The 15,496-nt window shown below is 41.5% G+C and overlaps 1 protein-coding gene across 3 annotated transcripts in view; it reads right to left on the minus strand.

Annotated features, from left to right (window-relative positions):
- Positions 1-1,827: 1,827 nt before the first annotated feature.
- Positions 1,828-15,496, minus strand: part of SUPV3L1 (Suv3 like RNA helicase) — a 29,967-nt gene continuing 16,298 nt past the window's right edge. For all 3 annotated transcript variants that reach the window (XM_050805214.1, XM_050805216.1, XM_050805215.1), the window contains 9 exons: positions 15,198-15,275; positions 13,366-13,457; positions 11,614-11,794; positions 10,966-11,059; positions 9,709-9,928; positions 7,648-7,728; positions 7,127-7,303; positions 3,003-3,151; positions 1,828-2,341 (listed from right to left, as the gene is read on the minus strand). In XM_050805214.1, coding sequence (XP_050661171.1) covers positions 1,906-2,341; positions 3,003-3,151; positions 7,127-7,303; positions 7,648-7,728; positions 9,709-9,928; positions 10,966-11,059; positions 11,614-11,794; positions 13,366-13,457; positions 15,198-15,275 — 1,508 coding nt within the window. In that variant the 3' untranslated portion in view covers positions 1,828-1,905. The remainder of the gene's footprint in view (positions 2,342-3,002; positions 3,152-7,126; positions 7,304-7,647; positions 7,729-9,708; positions 9,929-10,965; positions 11,060-11,613; positions 11,795-13,365; positions 13,458-15,197; positions 15,276-15,496) is intronic.

Genomic DNA, 15,496 nt, shown 5'->3' on the forward strand with positions numbered 1-15,496 from the left:
GCTCTGTTGTCCAGGCTGGAATGCAGTGGCATGATCACTGCTCACCGCAGCTTCCACCCTAGCCTCCCAAGTAGCCGTACTACTGGTGAACGCCACCACACCTGGCTAATTTTTAAAAATTTTTGTAGAGATGGGGTCTACTGTGTTGCCCAAGCTGGTCTCAAACTCCTGGCCTCAAGCGATCTTCCTGCCTTGGTCTCCCAAAGTGCTGGGATTACAGGCATGAGCCACTGTGCCCAGCCACTTCCTTATTGAACATATTCAGGACTTTCCACTTGCCTTAGTTTTTAAGTGTCTCGCCTAAGTCTTTTCTCTGACTTACCAACTCTGGCCCCCAAACTGGAGAAAACAGGAGAGTTAACAGCACTATAAGTGATGTACCCCATCACTTAAATACAATGGGACCAAATCCCCTATTTGGTTCAGTTCATAGATATTTCTTGTAACCATCTGGACAAGCATGATTATGTCTGCTATGGTGTAAGTCACAGGGGTAAGCAAATTTTAGAAGCTGCAGTTGCCTCGTTGCAGAATATCAAGAGATAAGCCCTTCCAGGCATTTCACTAGTTTATCCATAAGCAAGGGAGATACAGATTGAGTGCCACCCACTTAGCCTTTATTTCCATGAAGGCAAAGGTCAGAATGAAGATTGTCATCTCAGTTAAATGTCACCTCTAAACTACCGAAGAAAAAAGCAGAGAGAGGTTGCTAATCTGGCTACGTTCCCTCACCCAATTTGAATCAAATCATATTTAATCCCTACTGTGATGTCAGCCTCAATTCAATAGTTGCTCAAGAAATTAGTTCAGTTGTCAGAATAATCTGAGAGCTCAATTCACAGCCCAGACTGGACCCAAACCTTCAGGTTCATTTATATAATAAAATGCTTCCTGTGTGCCAGGCCCTGTGCTAAATGGCACATGATCACATTTAACCTCCAAAACAACTCTAAGTGAGCGTACTGACCATTTTCTTCAAATGTGAGATCAAGCCCAGAGATGGCAAGGCTACTAAGCTGTGAGTGATAAGAAAAGGAACCACATCTGTCTAATTCCAAAGCTTCCACCTTTAAACCCCTTTTAGCTAGGTTTCTGAACAGGGTTGAAAACTTTGTTGGACAAGCATAGGCCACTATGCATCAGACTGGCCTTTGGACAAGGGAAGACCACCCTACCTAAAACAGCCCATCCCTGCCACCCAGCATCACTCTTTACTTATTCTACTTCTTTCTAGCAGTCTTCTCTAAAATTACACCCATTCATCTCACAAAGACTGATTTCTGCTATATTCCAGACACTGTGGATGCAGCAGTGAAACAGACTACAATCTCTGTCCTCATCGGCCTGACATGATTTGTTAACCTGTTCCTGTCTCTCCTACCAAATATGAGATCCATGAGGGTAGAACATTGCCAGTCTTGCTTACTGCATATTTCCAGCACCTAAATAGCCTCTGGTATATGGGTACAATAGACAGCAATGTTTGTCAAAGAATTCCATCCATGACATCCTCAGCATGGCATAGGAAGCTGGTCAAACGATTCACCAAAACGATTTTATTCCCATGCAGAGTTCCTTATGGTGCACTGTCTCAGTACTCTTCTACAAATGGCCATTATATAAAGATTTAAATTAAACCTCTATGATATCCTAGTATTTTCTAAATGTTGAAAAAAAAAAACCAAAACAGTTTAGTCATCAAGAGTGATTTTTCTGTGCAAAAAAAAAAAAAAAAACCACACACACACACCCACCCCCCAACACCAAAAAACTCCCAGTACCAGATAGCCACAATACGAGAGCAGGGAGTAAATGCATATGAGGAAAAAGGATTCAAAATAGATTTTTATTTGCAAAATTAAATTAAAAAAAAGAAAAAAGAAAAAAAAAACCAGGAACAGAAAACTAGTCCGAATCAGGTTCCTTCTTCTTTCTTCTCGTCCCTTTTGGATGAGTCCCAGACTCCGTTCTTTCTTTGCTGCGTTCAGTCTGTTGTGTCATCCACTCTTTTTCTAGCTGTTTTAGCATGTCTGGAGTGAGGAGTCCTTGCTGCACCAATCTGGAAGCAAGGGACAGCTCTCCTGCATTGGCGCTGGGTGGCTCAGTAGCTTTACTCCCTAGAGCTTTGGTGCCGCGTGTCCTTCTAGCTTGGCTCTTTAAGGTTCCTGACAATCGTGACTGGCTCACTGATGGAAAGCTCTCCAAATTCAACAGCTTATGCGTCTCAGACACTTTAATCAATTTAGTGATATTGTGCACACCATCTTGGATAATACCATCTAGTTCCTTCTGGAGATCTCGAATAAGGCTGGCATCTGGAAACATATCCATAAATCGGTAGCTGGGAAAAAGACACATTAGCATTATGGCAACAGCTCTTACTGCAGTCACTGGACTACTCTCAATGGCACACCTACATCTTGACATTGATTAATTCTAAATGTTCTTTTTGCAAACTCTCTTCAGTGCCTTTGCTCAACCTTTATTTCTGCCCCCACACATCTGAGGAATATGTCATCCTGAGGGAGGGTCAGCACTATACCTCAACAGACTCTGATATACTCCTAGAGAGGGACATGCCCCTCCTTTAAGAATCACTGGCCTAGAACAGGACTTCTCAAATGATAATGGACAAGTGAATCACCCAGGGATCTTGTTAAAATGCAGAATCTGATCAAGTCAGGGATGGGCCTGATACTCCTTAGTTCTAACAAGCTCCCAGGTGATACCAGTGCTTTTGGTCCAAGGACCGTCCTTTGACCAGCAAGAGTCCAGTGGACCTTCCTTCTCACCCAGCCAACTTAACTAGAATTGTAATAACTCAAGTCATTTTTGGAACGGGTATAAACCATTCCATCAGTTGAACTGCCTTTATGGACAACAGACATAATATAGAGCATCTTGCAAATATGTCCATAATTTGAAATAGAAAAACAAATTCATAAAACCTTTAATTTGTCCTACTAGAAAAATGAGAGCACATAAAGGAAAAATGTTGGTACCTTAGCCACAGGTAAAGATCCAAGACATCGTGCACGGCTTCAAGATCCATGAGGTCTTTAATATTCCTAGGTGGAAGTAAAGGCCATTTGATGTATCGGCGTAACCATGCAAAGGTCAGGGGCTCATTCCTGCTATACTGCCTGGCAAACTGAGAGGGAAAGAGGAAAAGAGTTTCATAGAAGTGTCAGAATTCCCTTAAGTCTACAATTAGAAAGAGAGAAAATAAGGAAGCAAAACAAAAACATTAATTGTGGTTGTATTTCAATAGACAGGTGGTTTCTTTTCTCCTTTGTACTTTTCTCCTTTGTTAAGAACATTTAATACTTTATAAGGCCAGGTACAGTGGCTCACGTCTATAATCCCAGCACTCTGGGAGGCTGAAGCAGGTAGATCACTTGAGCCCAGGAGTTCGAGACCAGCTGGGGCAACATGGAGAAACCCCATCTCTATAAAAAACACAAAGAATTAGCTGGGCATGGTGGTGTGTGCCTGTGATTCCATCTACTCCTCAGGAAGCTGAGGTGGAGGATTACTGAGCCCGGGGAGGTCAAGGCTGCAGTGAGCCATGATCGTGCCACTGCACTCCAGCAGCGTGAGACCATCTGGAGAAAGAAAAAAAAAAAAAAAAAAAAAAAAGATGATTTCCTTCTTTTTCTAAAACCAGGGTAATAATACGTGCAGCAGAAGTTCAAGGGCTACTCTGGGCACACAACCTATAGAGTATCCCTGCTTCACAAGGAGCAGTTTAAAAAAAAAAAAAAGAAGAGCTGTAGAAGGACTAACTTTCCAGGGCCTGTCTGTTAACTCTTATTTAGGAATATGTGATGTTCTAAGCTATGGACAGACAGTACCTGAAGACTCCTATTTCTATCTCATTATGTAATAGTCCTATAACCTCAAATACGAGCTTAAGTTTATCTTGTTAATGTTCTCCCTTATTATATAGAATCCCTCTGAGGTGGCCTGGTGCAAGGCTGGTCGGAAGTCAATCTTGGCTCTGCCTCCTGCGAGCTGTGTGGCTTTGGCCAAGTCACCACTCTGTGCTTCAGCTTCCTCACTGGTAACATGAGACACCACAGCCCTGTCTTGAACCACAAGACACTGCTGGGGAATGTGCTTTGAAAACCATGTTGCATTCCAGACATTAGGCAATATTATACATCACCTGTACTACAGAAGATAGACATACAACCACACAGTAAGACCCCTCAAGCAAGAGTTTACATAAAATCTTCAGCTTCAAGATTCAAGCTGATTTCAAATGATTCATTTCCTAATTAGGGGAAATTATCTCTAAATGCTTAACCTAAACAAGGTCAATACTTCAGAGAGGAAGAGTAGTTTTAGATCAACTGTGTTTAAATAATGCCACAATTGTGTTAAATTCAGTCTGGTCCACTCTGCTAAGTTTAATAAATACCAAGTAGGATAGCCATAAAAGACAGAAATGTGACCACACTGCCTGCCAGGCAGGACAGGCCAAGCATGAGTTCTCAAGTTATCTTATAAAGGCAGTAGCTCTATTTTTTTTTGGCCACAGACAACTAATGGAAGCCCAATACATAAAAGAGCTAAGTAAGGAGTTATGCAGAGAGGGCAGGGAGAGATGCCCGCCCGCCCGCCCATCCATCCATCTATCTATCCATCCATCCATCCATCCCTCCGTCCGTCCATCCGTCCATCCATCCAGCAGCTGGCCCTAAAGGAGCTCCATGGAGCACAGCTTCCAAATCACAGTCCTAAGGGGCATGGTAAGTCATCAGTGTGGTTGAGCTCTTTCATAGTTCAGTAATGACAAAGATCAAGAAAAAAGGAAAAGCCTCTAGATTTCATATTCTAATTTTCAAACAGAAAACACATGGAGCGGCCAGGCAAGGTGGCTCACGCCTATAATCCTAGCACTTTGGGAGGCCAAGGTGGGTGGATTACTTGAGGTCAGGAGTTTGAGACCAGCCTGGCCAACATGGTGAAACCCCATCTCTACTAAAAATACAAAAAATTAGCCAGGCGTGGTGGCGGGCACCTGTAATCCCAGCTACTTGGGAGGCTGAGACAGGAGAATCACTTGAACCTGGGAGGCGGAGGTTGCAGTGAGCCAAGTTCATGCCACTGCACTCCAGCTGGGGCAACAGAGGGAGACTTCATCTCAAAAAGAAAACACACAGCGCATCATGGCGCACACCTGTAGTCCTAGCTACTCAGGAGGCTGAGGTGGAAGGATCGCCTGAGCCCAGGAGTTTGGGGTTACAGTGAGCTATGATTGCGCCACTGCACTGCAGCCTGGGCAACATAGCGAGACCTTAAGAAAACAAGCAACTGTTGACCTGCACGTTCCAGAGACTCCCTACACTTTAGTAAAGAGCTTCTATTCACTAGAATAGCTCTTTAAAGGATGGTGTGAATGGGGCCAAGGCCATGGGACTGAGTTCCACTCAGGTCAGTTTACAGCAGTTTAAGATTGTTCCATAAACTTCAACCTTATGCTAGCTAAGTTTTTCACAAATGCCAGCTCTAAGAAATATATTTTCTAGGTAAACATCTGGACATGGAAGGTCTCTAACACATATTGTTAAGAGAAAAAGAAAAGGCAAGTTGTGAGTAATTCATTAAGATAACGTTGATGGGGCTGGGCACAATGGCTCATGCCTGTAATCCTAGCACTTTGGGAGGCTGAGGCGGGTGGACTGCTTGAGCTCAGGAGTTCGTGACCAGCCTGGGGAACATGGCAAAACCCTGCCTCTACAAAATATAAAAAAATTAGCCAGGCATGGCACGTGCCTGTAAGCCCAGATACTCAGGAGTCTGAGGCACAAGAATTGCTTGAATCCAGGAGGCAGAGGTTGCAGTGAGCTGAGATGGCACCACTGCACTCCAGCCTGAGCGACAGAGTGAGACTCTGTCTCAAAACACAAAAGATAATTTTTTACAGGGAAACGCACCCTCACAAATCTAGTGTTTCCATATGAACATGCATGTAGGCAAACGCAGTGAAAAACAGTCTGCAAAGATACACACAAACTTACACAAGTAGTTATTTCAGAGGACTAAGATTGGGAGGGAGCCACATTTAAGCTATCTGTAATGTTTTCATTTTGTATAAAGAGAATGTATGTATTATTTATGTAATTTTTTTTTTTAAAGGACAGAGTCTTGCTATGTTGCTGGAGATGTTCTCGAACTCTTAGGCTTAAGCAGAGTTGGCCTTCCTGCCTTGGCCTCCCAAAGTGCTGGGATTACAGGCATAAGCCACAGCACTGGACTATTTACATTATTTAAAAAATAAGTTTAGAGATAGATTTGATTAGAATATAGCTCGTATGCAGAATGCTCAGGCCTACAGAGGAAATGGCAATGAACCTCAGTGAGTCAGGACAAGATTCAGAGAAGGGGAGGCCTTTGGGTTTAGTGGGGTGGGGAGAGCGTGCAAAGCAGAGGAAATAGGGCGGGCAAGGTCCCAGAGAGGTGAGAGAACAGCAAGTCGGGGCAGGAAGTTCAGTGTCCACTGTCCTTCCTGGCCCCCAGGAATCCTGTGCTTCTCAGAAGTCAGAGATTTGCATCCCTGCCCAAATGAGTAAAAAGGGGCTAGAACCCTGGCATGGTGCTCATACAAGACAGTAACTCCTGGCTCAGTGCTTTACACTTAAGAAAACTGAACACGGCTGGGCGCGGTGGCTCAAGCCTGTAATCCCAGCACTTTGGGAGGCCGAGACGGGCGGATCACGAGGTCAGGAGATCAAGACCATCCTGGCTAACACGGTGAAACCCCGTCTCTACTAAAAAAAATACAAAAAACTAGCCAGGCGAGGTGGCGGACGCCTGTAGTCCCAGCTACTCGGGAGGCTGAGGCAGGAGAATGGCGTGAACCCAGGAGGCGGAGCTTGCAGTGAGCTGAGAGCCGGCCACTGCACTCCAGCCTGGGCGACAGAGCGAGACTCCGTCTCAAAAAAAAAAAAAAAAAGAAAACTGAACACTATTGCTACTATTAATCCCTATTTAAGTTTTTACAAAGTCTCTCATATTACAGAGTACTCTTCTAATTGTTTTATGTTGAATAACAAAGTACTGTTTGGGGAAACTGTATGAACCTGAAGGAACTCAAAATATCTTAAAGATAAAGGCTTACCTGTAACAGTGAAGAGCACACAAAAGGCTGTTTCTTGTTGATAGGGGCCGTGCAGAAAATATACCTCACTCGCAGACTTAATGGAATATGCTGGATCAACTCTGCAGAAAATTTAAAATCATCCATATTGCAGACAAAATACTGCCCATCAACTTGTGAAAAGTCTACAAAAATATCCTGGGGAAAAAAGACATGAAATTACTGGACTGCCTAAGTCAATTAAAATGAACAATGAATAACACTCAAGCCTATAAAAGGCAATCTCTTTAATCCAGAACAAACTTCCATAAAGGCTTGCTTTAATCGCTCCCTCGTATCCTTCCCCACCTGAAATACGGAGAGGAAATTCCTCAAGACTAAAGTCCCAAAAGATTTTGAGAAAAAGTTTTTGCCTGTAAAATAAATTTTATAAATAGCAACTTCTCAAAGGCAGACTATCCATTCATGCTCATGAGGTTAAGCAGTAATCACTTGACATATCAACATTTTTAGAAGAGATTCGAAAGGGAGTTTCCACTTACAATGAGATTGGAAAGTGTTGCATCAGGGAGATGGTAGGCAAACATTTCAATCTGCTCAGCAGTTGGATGAAGACCAGCTGCCTTTTAGTAAAAGAAAAAACAATCATAAGCTGATTTAAAAAAAAAAAAAAAAAACGACAAATTTTCTTAAGTTATTGCATGATAAAGTCCTATTCAGGCTAAGCTCTCACCAAATAAATACATTCAAGCTAAACTCTCACCAAATGAAGTAAATGCCAAGAGTTTGAGTAAAAGAAAATATATCATTTTACAATTTATTACCAATTAGAAAAGCTGATGAGATGATTTAGTAAAAATGAAAGATTATGGCTACTGAGAAATTATCTTTTGCTTACATTTTAGTCATATTTCTAAAACCTATGATGATCTGACAGCGTATAAAAAACGATTTTATGGGCCGGGCGCGGTGGCTCACGCCTGTAATCCCAGCACTTTGGGAGGCCGAGGTGGGCAGATCACGAGGTCAGGAGATCAAGACCATCCTGCCCAACATAGTGAAATCCCGTCTCTATTAAAAATGCAAAAATTAGCTGGGCGTGGTGGCGGGCGCCTGTAATCCCAGCTACTCTGGAGGCTGAGGCACGAGAATCGCTTGAACCCAGCAGGTGGCGCTTGCAGTGAGCCGAGATCGCGCCACTGCACTCCAGCCTGGCAACAGAGCAAGACTCCGTCTCAAAAAGCAAAAAAAAAAAAAAAAAAAAAAAAAAAAAAGATTTTATGGCCAGGTGGTGTGGCTCATGCCTCTAATCCCAACACTTTGGGAGGCCAAGGTGGGAGGATCACTTGAGGACAGTAGTTCAAGATCAGCCTGGGCAACATAAGGAGATCCCATCTCTACAAAATTTATTTTAAAAATTAGCCAAGCATGGTGGTGAGCACCTAAAGTCCCAGCTGCTCAAGAGGCTGAGGTGTGAGGATCTCCTGAGCTCAGGAAATTGAGGTTACAGTGGGCTATGATCATGCTACGGCACTGCAGCCTGAGTAACAGAGTGAAACACTATCTCAAAAAAAAAAAAAGAAAGAAAAATCTGTTTTCCAGGGTAAAACTATTTTCCATGTCTCAATTCTCCTCACTGAATTAAAATGAATAAGAAAAACCCAGTCACTTTAACTAAGGCCATAAAACTAACATACATACACACATCTAGAAAGACATGAGAGCATTTTTGAACTGGAAGTGAGTTCTCTTCACTGCACATTACAGTGCTTAGACACGGCCACAGGTAAGTATAAGGAATGGAGTATGAAACAGAGAGAGAGAAAGTGAATGAAAAAGACAAAGAGGAAAAGAGGCAAGAGAGATTAGTCATGAGGGAAGAAGAGTTCAAGACATGAGGTGCCCAGGAGGGAGGCAGGGAGGTCACGGGAGCCACCCACGAACCTAACTGTACTGCTAAGAAGTTACAGAAATGATTCTAGCACAGCCTTCCCCTGGAAGCTTCTCCCTGCATGATCTCATGTCTATATTCCCCTTCATCTAATGTCACGGACAAATGAGATAAGCCATGTAAGTGAATTTTCCAGGCAACTTTAAATTTTAACTATTAATAGAAAGTTTGTTTCAAATATGTACAATTGTAACTCATTAACTAATATTAACCAAAATTTAACCACCTCCTCACTGGATGAAGTTGTATTGTTTAGGGCTGTTTTTGCCCCATACTCAAGGGTTTCGTCTGTATTCAGGCTTCTGGTCATTTTTCAGTCCACTAATGTAGCTCTGTGTGCTCAGCTGAAGCAACTGCTTTCCTCCCTGTTCCTTCCCGCTGCTAGATTCCAGAAGGAACTAAAGGCAAATCAGGCTCACTAAACTTTGTCAATCTGGACCTTCACTTGCATACCATTCTCTGATCAAAGGATCTCCATGGCTCTCCAAAGCAATAAAGTAGGGCTTTTTTAAATGCAGTTTTCATGGCACAAAACTTTCTTTCACTTATGTCTGTATCCAGAAATGTGTCTGAGACGAGAGTCTGGATGGTGGGTGAGGGAAAGAATGACTGTCCTCCACAGAGAAGTAGTAATTAACATGTTACACCTTACCGTTATAGGATCCACAGGCCTCTTCAAAATTTCCTTTAATAAACTGAGATCTTCGTGATTCATGGTTGTAACCTCTCCTTCTTTAAATTGCGAGCTGAATCTGCCAGCTCTGCCAGCAATCTGCAGGGCTTGAGAGGTGGTGATTGGTTCCAGTTCTTTCTCTCCCTTTTCATTGATACTGGGCTTTATAAGGGAGTAAAAAATAATTCTCCTTATGCTCCTGAAACAGAAATAAAAGTGATCCTGCAGACTGTATGAAAAACTCTCCAATACTTGGGTCACTGCATAATGCTCACTCCAATACTAGCTTAGGTCCTCGTGCAACCTTGACTGCCACTTAAAAAATTAAGGAACGTCTGGCACAGTGGCTCGCATCCATAATCCCAGCACTTTGGGAGGCTGGGGCAGGAGGATTGTTTTGAGGCGAGGAGTTCAAAACCAGCCTGGGCAACATAGCAAGACCCAAGTCTCTACAAAAAATTAAAAACATCAGCTGGGTACGTTGGTGTGTGCCTGTAGCTCTAGTACTTGGGTGGTTGAGGCAGGAGGACTGCTTGAGCCCAGGAGTTTGAAGCTGCAGTGAGCCATGATCATACCACTGTACTCCAGCATGGGGCACAGAGTGAGACTGTCTCAAAAATAAATAAATACATAAATAAATAATATTTAGGCTTAACATTGTTTTCATTTAGAGATAATAACTAGCCCCACATGCATACTAGGCACTTGGACACCTGACTGAAAAACTGAAAATAAAGTGACATAGTATGATAGGTTAGCAGTAGTGGAGGGCAGCACTCAAACATCCTAGTGTGGGCCGAGTGTAGTGGCTCATGTCTGCAATCCTAGCACTTTGGGAGGCTGAGGTGAGAAGATCACTGGAGGCCAGGAGTTAGAGACTAGCTTGGGCAACAAAAAAATAAAAAATTAACCAGGCTTTGTGGTGTGTGCCTGTGGTCCCAGCTACTCTGGAGGTTGAGGCAGGAGGATCGCTAGGGCCCAGGAGTTCAAAACTGCACTGAGCTACAATTGGATCACTGCACTCCAGCGTGGGTAACAGAGCAAGACCCTGTCCCTAAAAAAAGTCCTGGCACTATTTAATATTTTCTTTTTATGGATAAATCTCAAATCTAGCCTATAATATTTATTCTCCCAAATCAAAGTGTTTGGTCATTAATGCCAATTAGAAAATTGAAAAACAAAAAACCACCATTCAACTCACTGAATATTCATGTTTATTAAAAACAAATTACTTACAAATTAAGTCCCATGCCAATTGCATCTGTAGCAACCAAGATTTTGCATGGGTCATTGGGATCATTAAACTTTTTTGCTTGAGCAAGTTTGGTCCCTAAAACAAGAACAATTTATGTTAAATCAGTGTTCTCAGTGTTTTATTACATCGAGCTAAGTACATCTTGGAAACCCTCACTCGTGTTCTTCCCATTTTTAATGATAAAACCTTTACTGTTTCAAACTTTATTTCTTTATATCCTCAAGGAGCTACTTATCCTTTACATCCATTCCTTCAAATACTCCGTCATATAGCAACACAATCCCCCACCACACTAGACTTATTCCTGAGGACACAGATTTCAGGACTACAACTTAAAAGGACATGGTCAAGTCCAGATTTCAATGACATTTCTGTAAGAAAATATTAGTAAACTCAACATTTAAGATACGGTCTAATAATAGCAGCAACTAACAAGAACTATAATGAAAATACTTCTATTTCCACTAAATGAAACAGAAAATTATTTATTTTATATGATGTTTAACAAATTACCAATACAATCAAGCAGCTTAATTCAATATTGTTTACTATGTTTTTTATACATATCTCAACATAAATTGCAAATATAGGAGATTTCATATCTTGTCATGATGAAAGTCAATAATTACCAGGTGGGAGACTGCCATATATAACAGCTGATTCTAATCCCCGAATTTCAATCTGCCGACTCACAGAATAAATATCATTCTTGCTAAAACAGACAATGCAGTCCCCAGGCCGAAGGTTATCTAAAGATTCTAGTGCATGGTCCAGCACAGAAATGGGGGTAAGCCTCTCATAGTCTCGAACCTACAATAAAGACATGAAATGGCAAAGTGACACACCCAACTCAACTTCTTGTGACTAGTAATTAAGTGAAAAGTTTGCAATGCAGTTAAGCTAAAAACTGGTAAGTACCAATTTTTTTCAAAAGAAAACACAGAAAAACATTTATTTTGTTATTTTAAGTGTTACCATCACTTCTCATTGGCATCTCTAAAGTAATAAGATGAAACACAGTGTTTCATACATTTTCAAAGCTTTTTCTCATATATTTCATTTTCATGGCAATGTGTTAAGTTCAGAAAGGTTATTAACTGCTATTTCCATTTTATAAAACAGTAAAACTGAGCCCAATAAAAAATTAACATCTGAGGCACATTTTGCAAGTCTCACCTGTGACTTGTCTAAAGAATGCAAAGCTCACTTTGGGAGGCCGAGACAGGCAGATCATAAGGTCAGGAGATCAAGATCATCCCGGCTAACACAGTGAAACCCCGTCTCCACTAAAAATACAGAAAAATTAGCCGGGCATAGTGGCAGGTGCCTGTAGTGCCAGCTACTCAGGAGGCTGAGGGAGGAGGATGGTGTGAACCCGGGAGGCGGAGCTTACAGTGAGCGGAGATTGCGCCACTGCACACCAGCCTGGGAAACTGAAACTCCGTCTCAGAAAAAAAAAAAAAAGAAAAAGAAAGAAAGAATGCAAAGCTAAGAATGGCAAAACACAGAATGGACTCCAAAATTTCTTCTGCTATATTCCACTATATCTCCTTGAAAACTGAGCAAAAAACTAAAATAACAGGCGAATTCAAAACTATTTCCTTGGTTTATGCTTATAATCCCAGCACTTTGGGAGGCCAAGGTAGGAGAACTGCTTGAGCACTGGAGTTCGAGACCAGCCTTGGTAACATAGTGAGATGCCCTCTGCACAAAAAAATAAAAAATTAGACGGGCGTGGTGGCAAACAAACACCTGTAGTCCCAGCTATTTGGGAGGCTGAAGTGGGAGGATCACTTGAGTCCAGAAGGCTGAGGCCGCAGTGAGTTGTGACTGCACCACAGCACTCCAGCCTGGGTAACAGAGTGAGACCTTGTTTCAAATAATAATAATAATAATAATACTTCATTTTATCATAGAACTCTGGTAAAGAAAAAGAGAAGAAAGATTAAAAGGAAACCAGTTACTTCCAACTCTAAGAATCTGAAAAAGGAATATAAACTGTGTCTGGCAATTAGATGTGTATCAAAGGCCCCAATATCTGACATACAAGACTTTGAAAATGACGAACTTGGTGGGTCTCAAACTTCTAAGAATACTGATTTATTTAATTTGAAGAGATCTACTCAAGCCCCAGAAGGTTTTGTCAAGAAGTGAAGAATTTCCTGTACTCTTGGAAGACTTAGGGTATGATGACCACTCTGTCAGAACTTCAGATCATGAGGTTCAATCAAATATATATGATCTAGTTGATCACAAGAAAATGAAGCTTTCTTTTTAGTTAAGTTCTGACACTGGCATTATCTAGGGCCTCTGAAGCCACTACCTAGGTACTCTGGACTATTTGATATGCCACCTGGAGACCAAAGCATCTAATCGAATACCTCCACTTCCTCCCCCGTTGTGTACATAAGCTCCATCACCAGGTCAATAGCAGCAGGTTCTCCACACAAATGAACTTCTTCAGCACAGAGTCCTGTCAATGCAAAACTGGGTTTCTTAATTTTAAATATTTATAATTAAATATGCAACATTTTACATAGCTAAAGTACTTTACGTTGGCTTACATATTGCTTTACAACCTTACCAAGTATTTTCAAAAATATTATCTCTGATGCAAACCTCGAAATAACCACCCACTTCTAGTGGGCCAAGATTATCCAATTTTTATTAATCTCAGGCCTTTTAAATTGCTTTGGCCAAGGTTTCAACTCTAGCAGAGTGAAACCAGCCAAGATTACAAGCTGGCATTTGGATGCTTAGTACTGAACATAGGTCCTATACTTGTGTTTTTCAAATTAGGATCCATGGAATCGCTGAGGTACCTCAGAGGTTGGGGGTTGGAGGGCAGAAGAAACTCCAAGCTCCTTATCCCTGAGCAGATACACTTCCATCTACTTTACATAACAGGTTTCAATGTATATTCTTTGTTTAAAAAAAGAGTTCAGCTTTTTTTTTTTTTCTTTCATGAGACAGAGTCTTGCTTTGTCGCCTAGGCTGGAGTGCAGTGGTATGATCTTGGTTCACCGTGGTTCACTGCAACATCTCCTTTCCAGGCTCAAGTGATTCTTGTGCCTCAGCCTCTGAAGCAGCTGGGATTACAGGCATGCGCCACCATGCCTGGTTAATTTTTATATTTTTAGTAGAGATGGGGTTTCGCCAGGTTGGCCAAGCTGGTCTTGAATTCCTTGCCTCAAGCAATCTGCCCACCTCGGCCTCCCAAAGTGCTGGGATTACAGACCTGAGCCACCGCACCCAGCCACGTTCAGCTATTTTTTTTTAAATTTGAAAACACCTGCCCTAAAACATGATCAAAAATTCACTCCAACATCGAGTAGCAGAAATTTTCATTTATGTCTATGGACCTCAAGAACTCCACTTACAGGAGGCTATTCTAAAGAAATAATTTTAAAAAAAGAAAATAATCTGGGTGAAGTGGCTCATGCCTATAATCCCAGCATCTGGGGAGGCTGTGGGAAGAGTGTTTGAGCCCAGGAGTTCAAGAGCAGCCTGGGAAACATAGGGAGACTCTGTCTTTACAAAAAATTTAAAAATTAACCAGGGGCACATTGGCAAACAGCTGTCATTCCAGCTACTCGGGAGACTGAGATGGGAGGACTGCTTGAGCCCAGGAGGTCAAGGTTGCAGTAAGCCACAACTGTGCCACCACACTCCAACCTGGGGATCAGAGCAAGACCCTGTCTCAAAAAATAAAAAGCTTTGGCCACAAAGATTTTTACTGCAGCCTTATTAGTAATAGGGAAAAAAAGGTCCAACTCTATGGAGCAAATTACGGTATTGCCCTTCAACAGAGATATGTGATCATATTAATATGTAATATGAAAAATATCACATGAAAAACAGAACTGAACAAAAGCAAGATACAAAATTAGATGTTCTCAAAACACCATATGCACATACAAAAAAAAAAAAAAAAGACTAGCATGAAACACACCAAAACATAAATTGTAGTTGTGTAAATATGAGATTTTAACATTTTAACTTTAATTACATGGTTATGCTAGTTTTAGCACAGGAAAAAATGGATTTCCCATTATTAAAATAATATTTAGAAAATAAAAACTAATACTTAGTTGACTTTTCTGTGTCAAATGAAAGGTTCTAGGTGACTCTATTTGGCAATGGCAAGCAGATAAAAATGCATCTCAGTGCAGATGTCATGAAGTTCGGGTTTTATAGCATTACCACCACCAACCTAGAAGTGCTCTGGTCCAGGCCCATCCTCTGGCTGGATCTCTAATCATTTGAATTTCATCAATTACAGCCACTTCATCTGAAAATTAAAAAGTTAATGTGAGCAATAACATCTACTTAAATAGTATTATAAACAAATTCCAATACCAAAATTCAAGCATCACCATCGCCACCACCACCATCACCACCACTTACTGGGTTCTTTATTCTAAGTGTTTTGGCAGGTTTGTTCTAAGTGTTTTAGTGTTTTACCTCCTCTTAAGTACCTCCTCCTTAATCCTCACAACAAATCTATGAGGT

This window comes from Macaca thibetana, chromosome 9 (genome assembly GCF_024542745.1).
Source record: "Macaca thibetana thibetana isolate TM-01 chromosome 9, ASM2454274v1, whole genome shotgun sequence".
Taxonomy (NCBI): Eukaryota; Metazoa; Chordata; class Mammalia; order Primates; family Cercopithecidae; genus Macaca; species Macaca thibetana.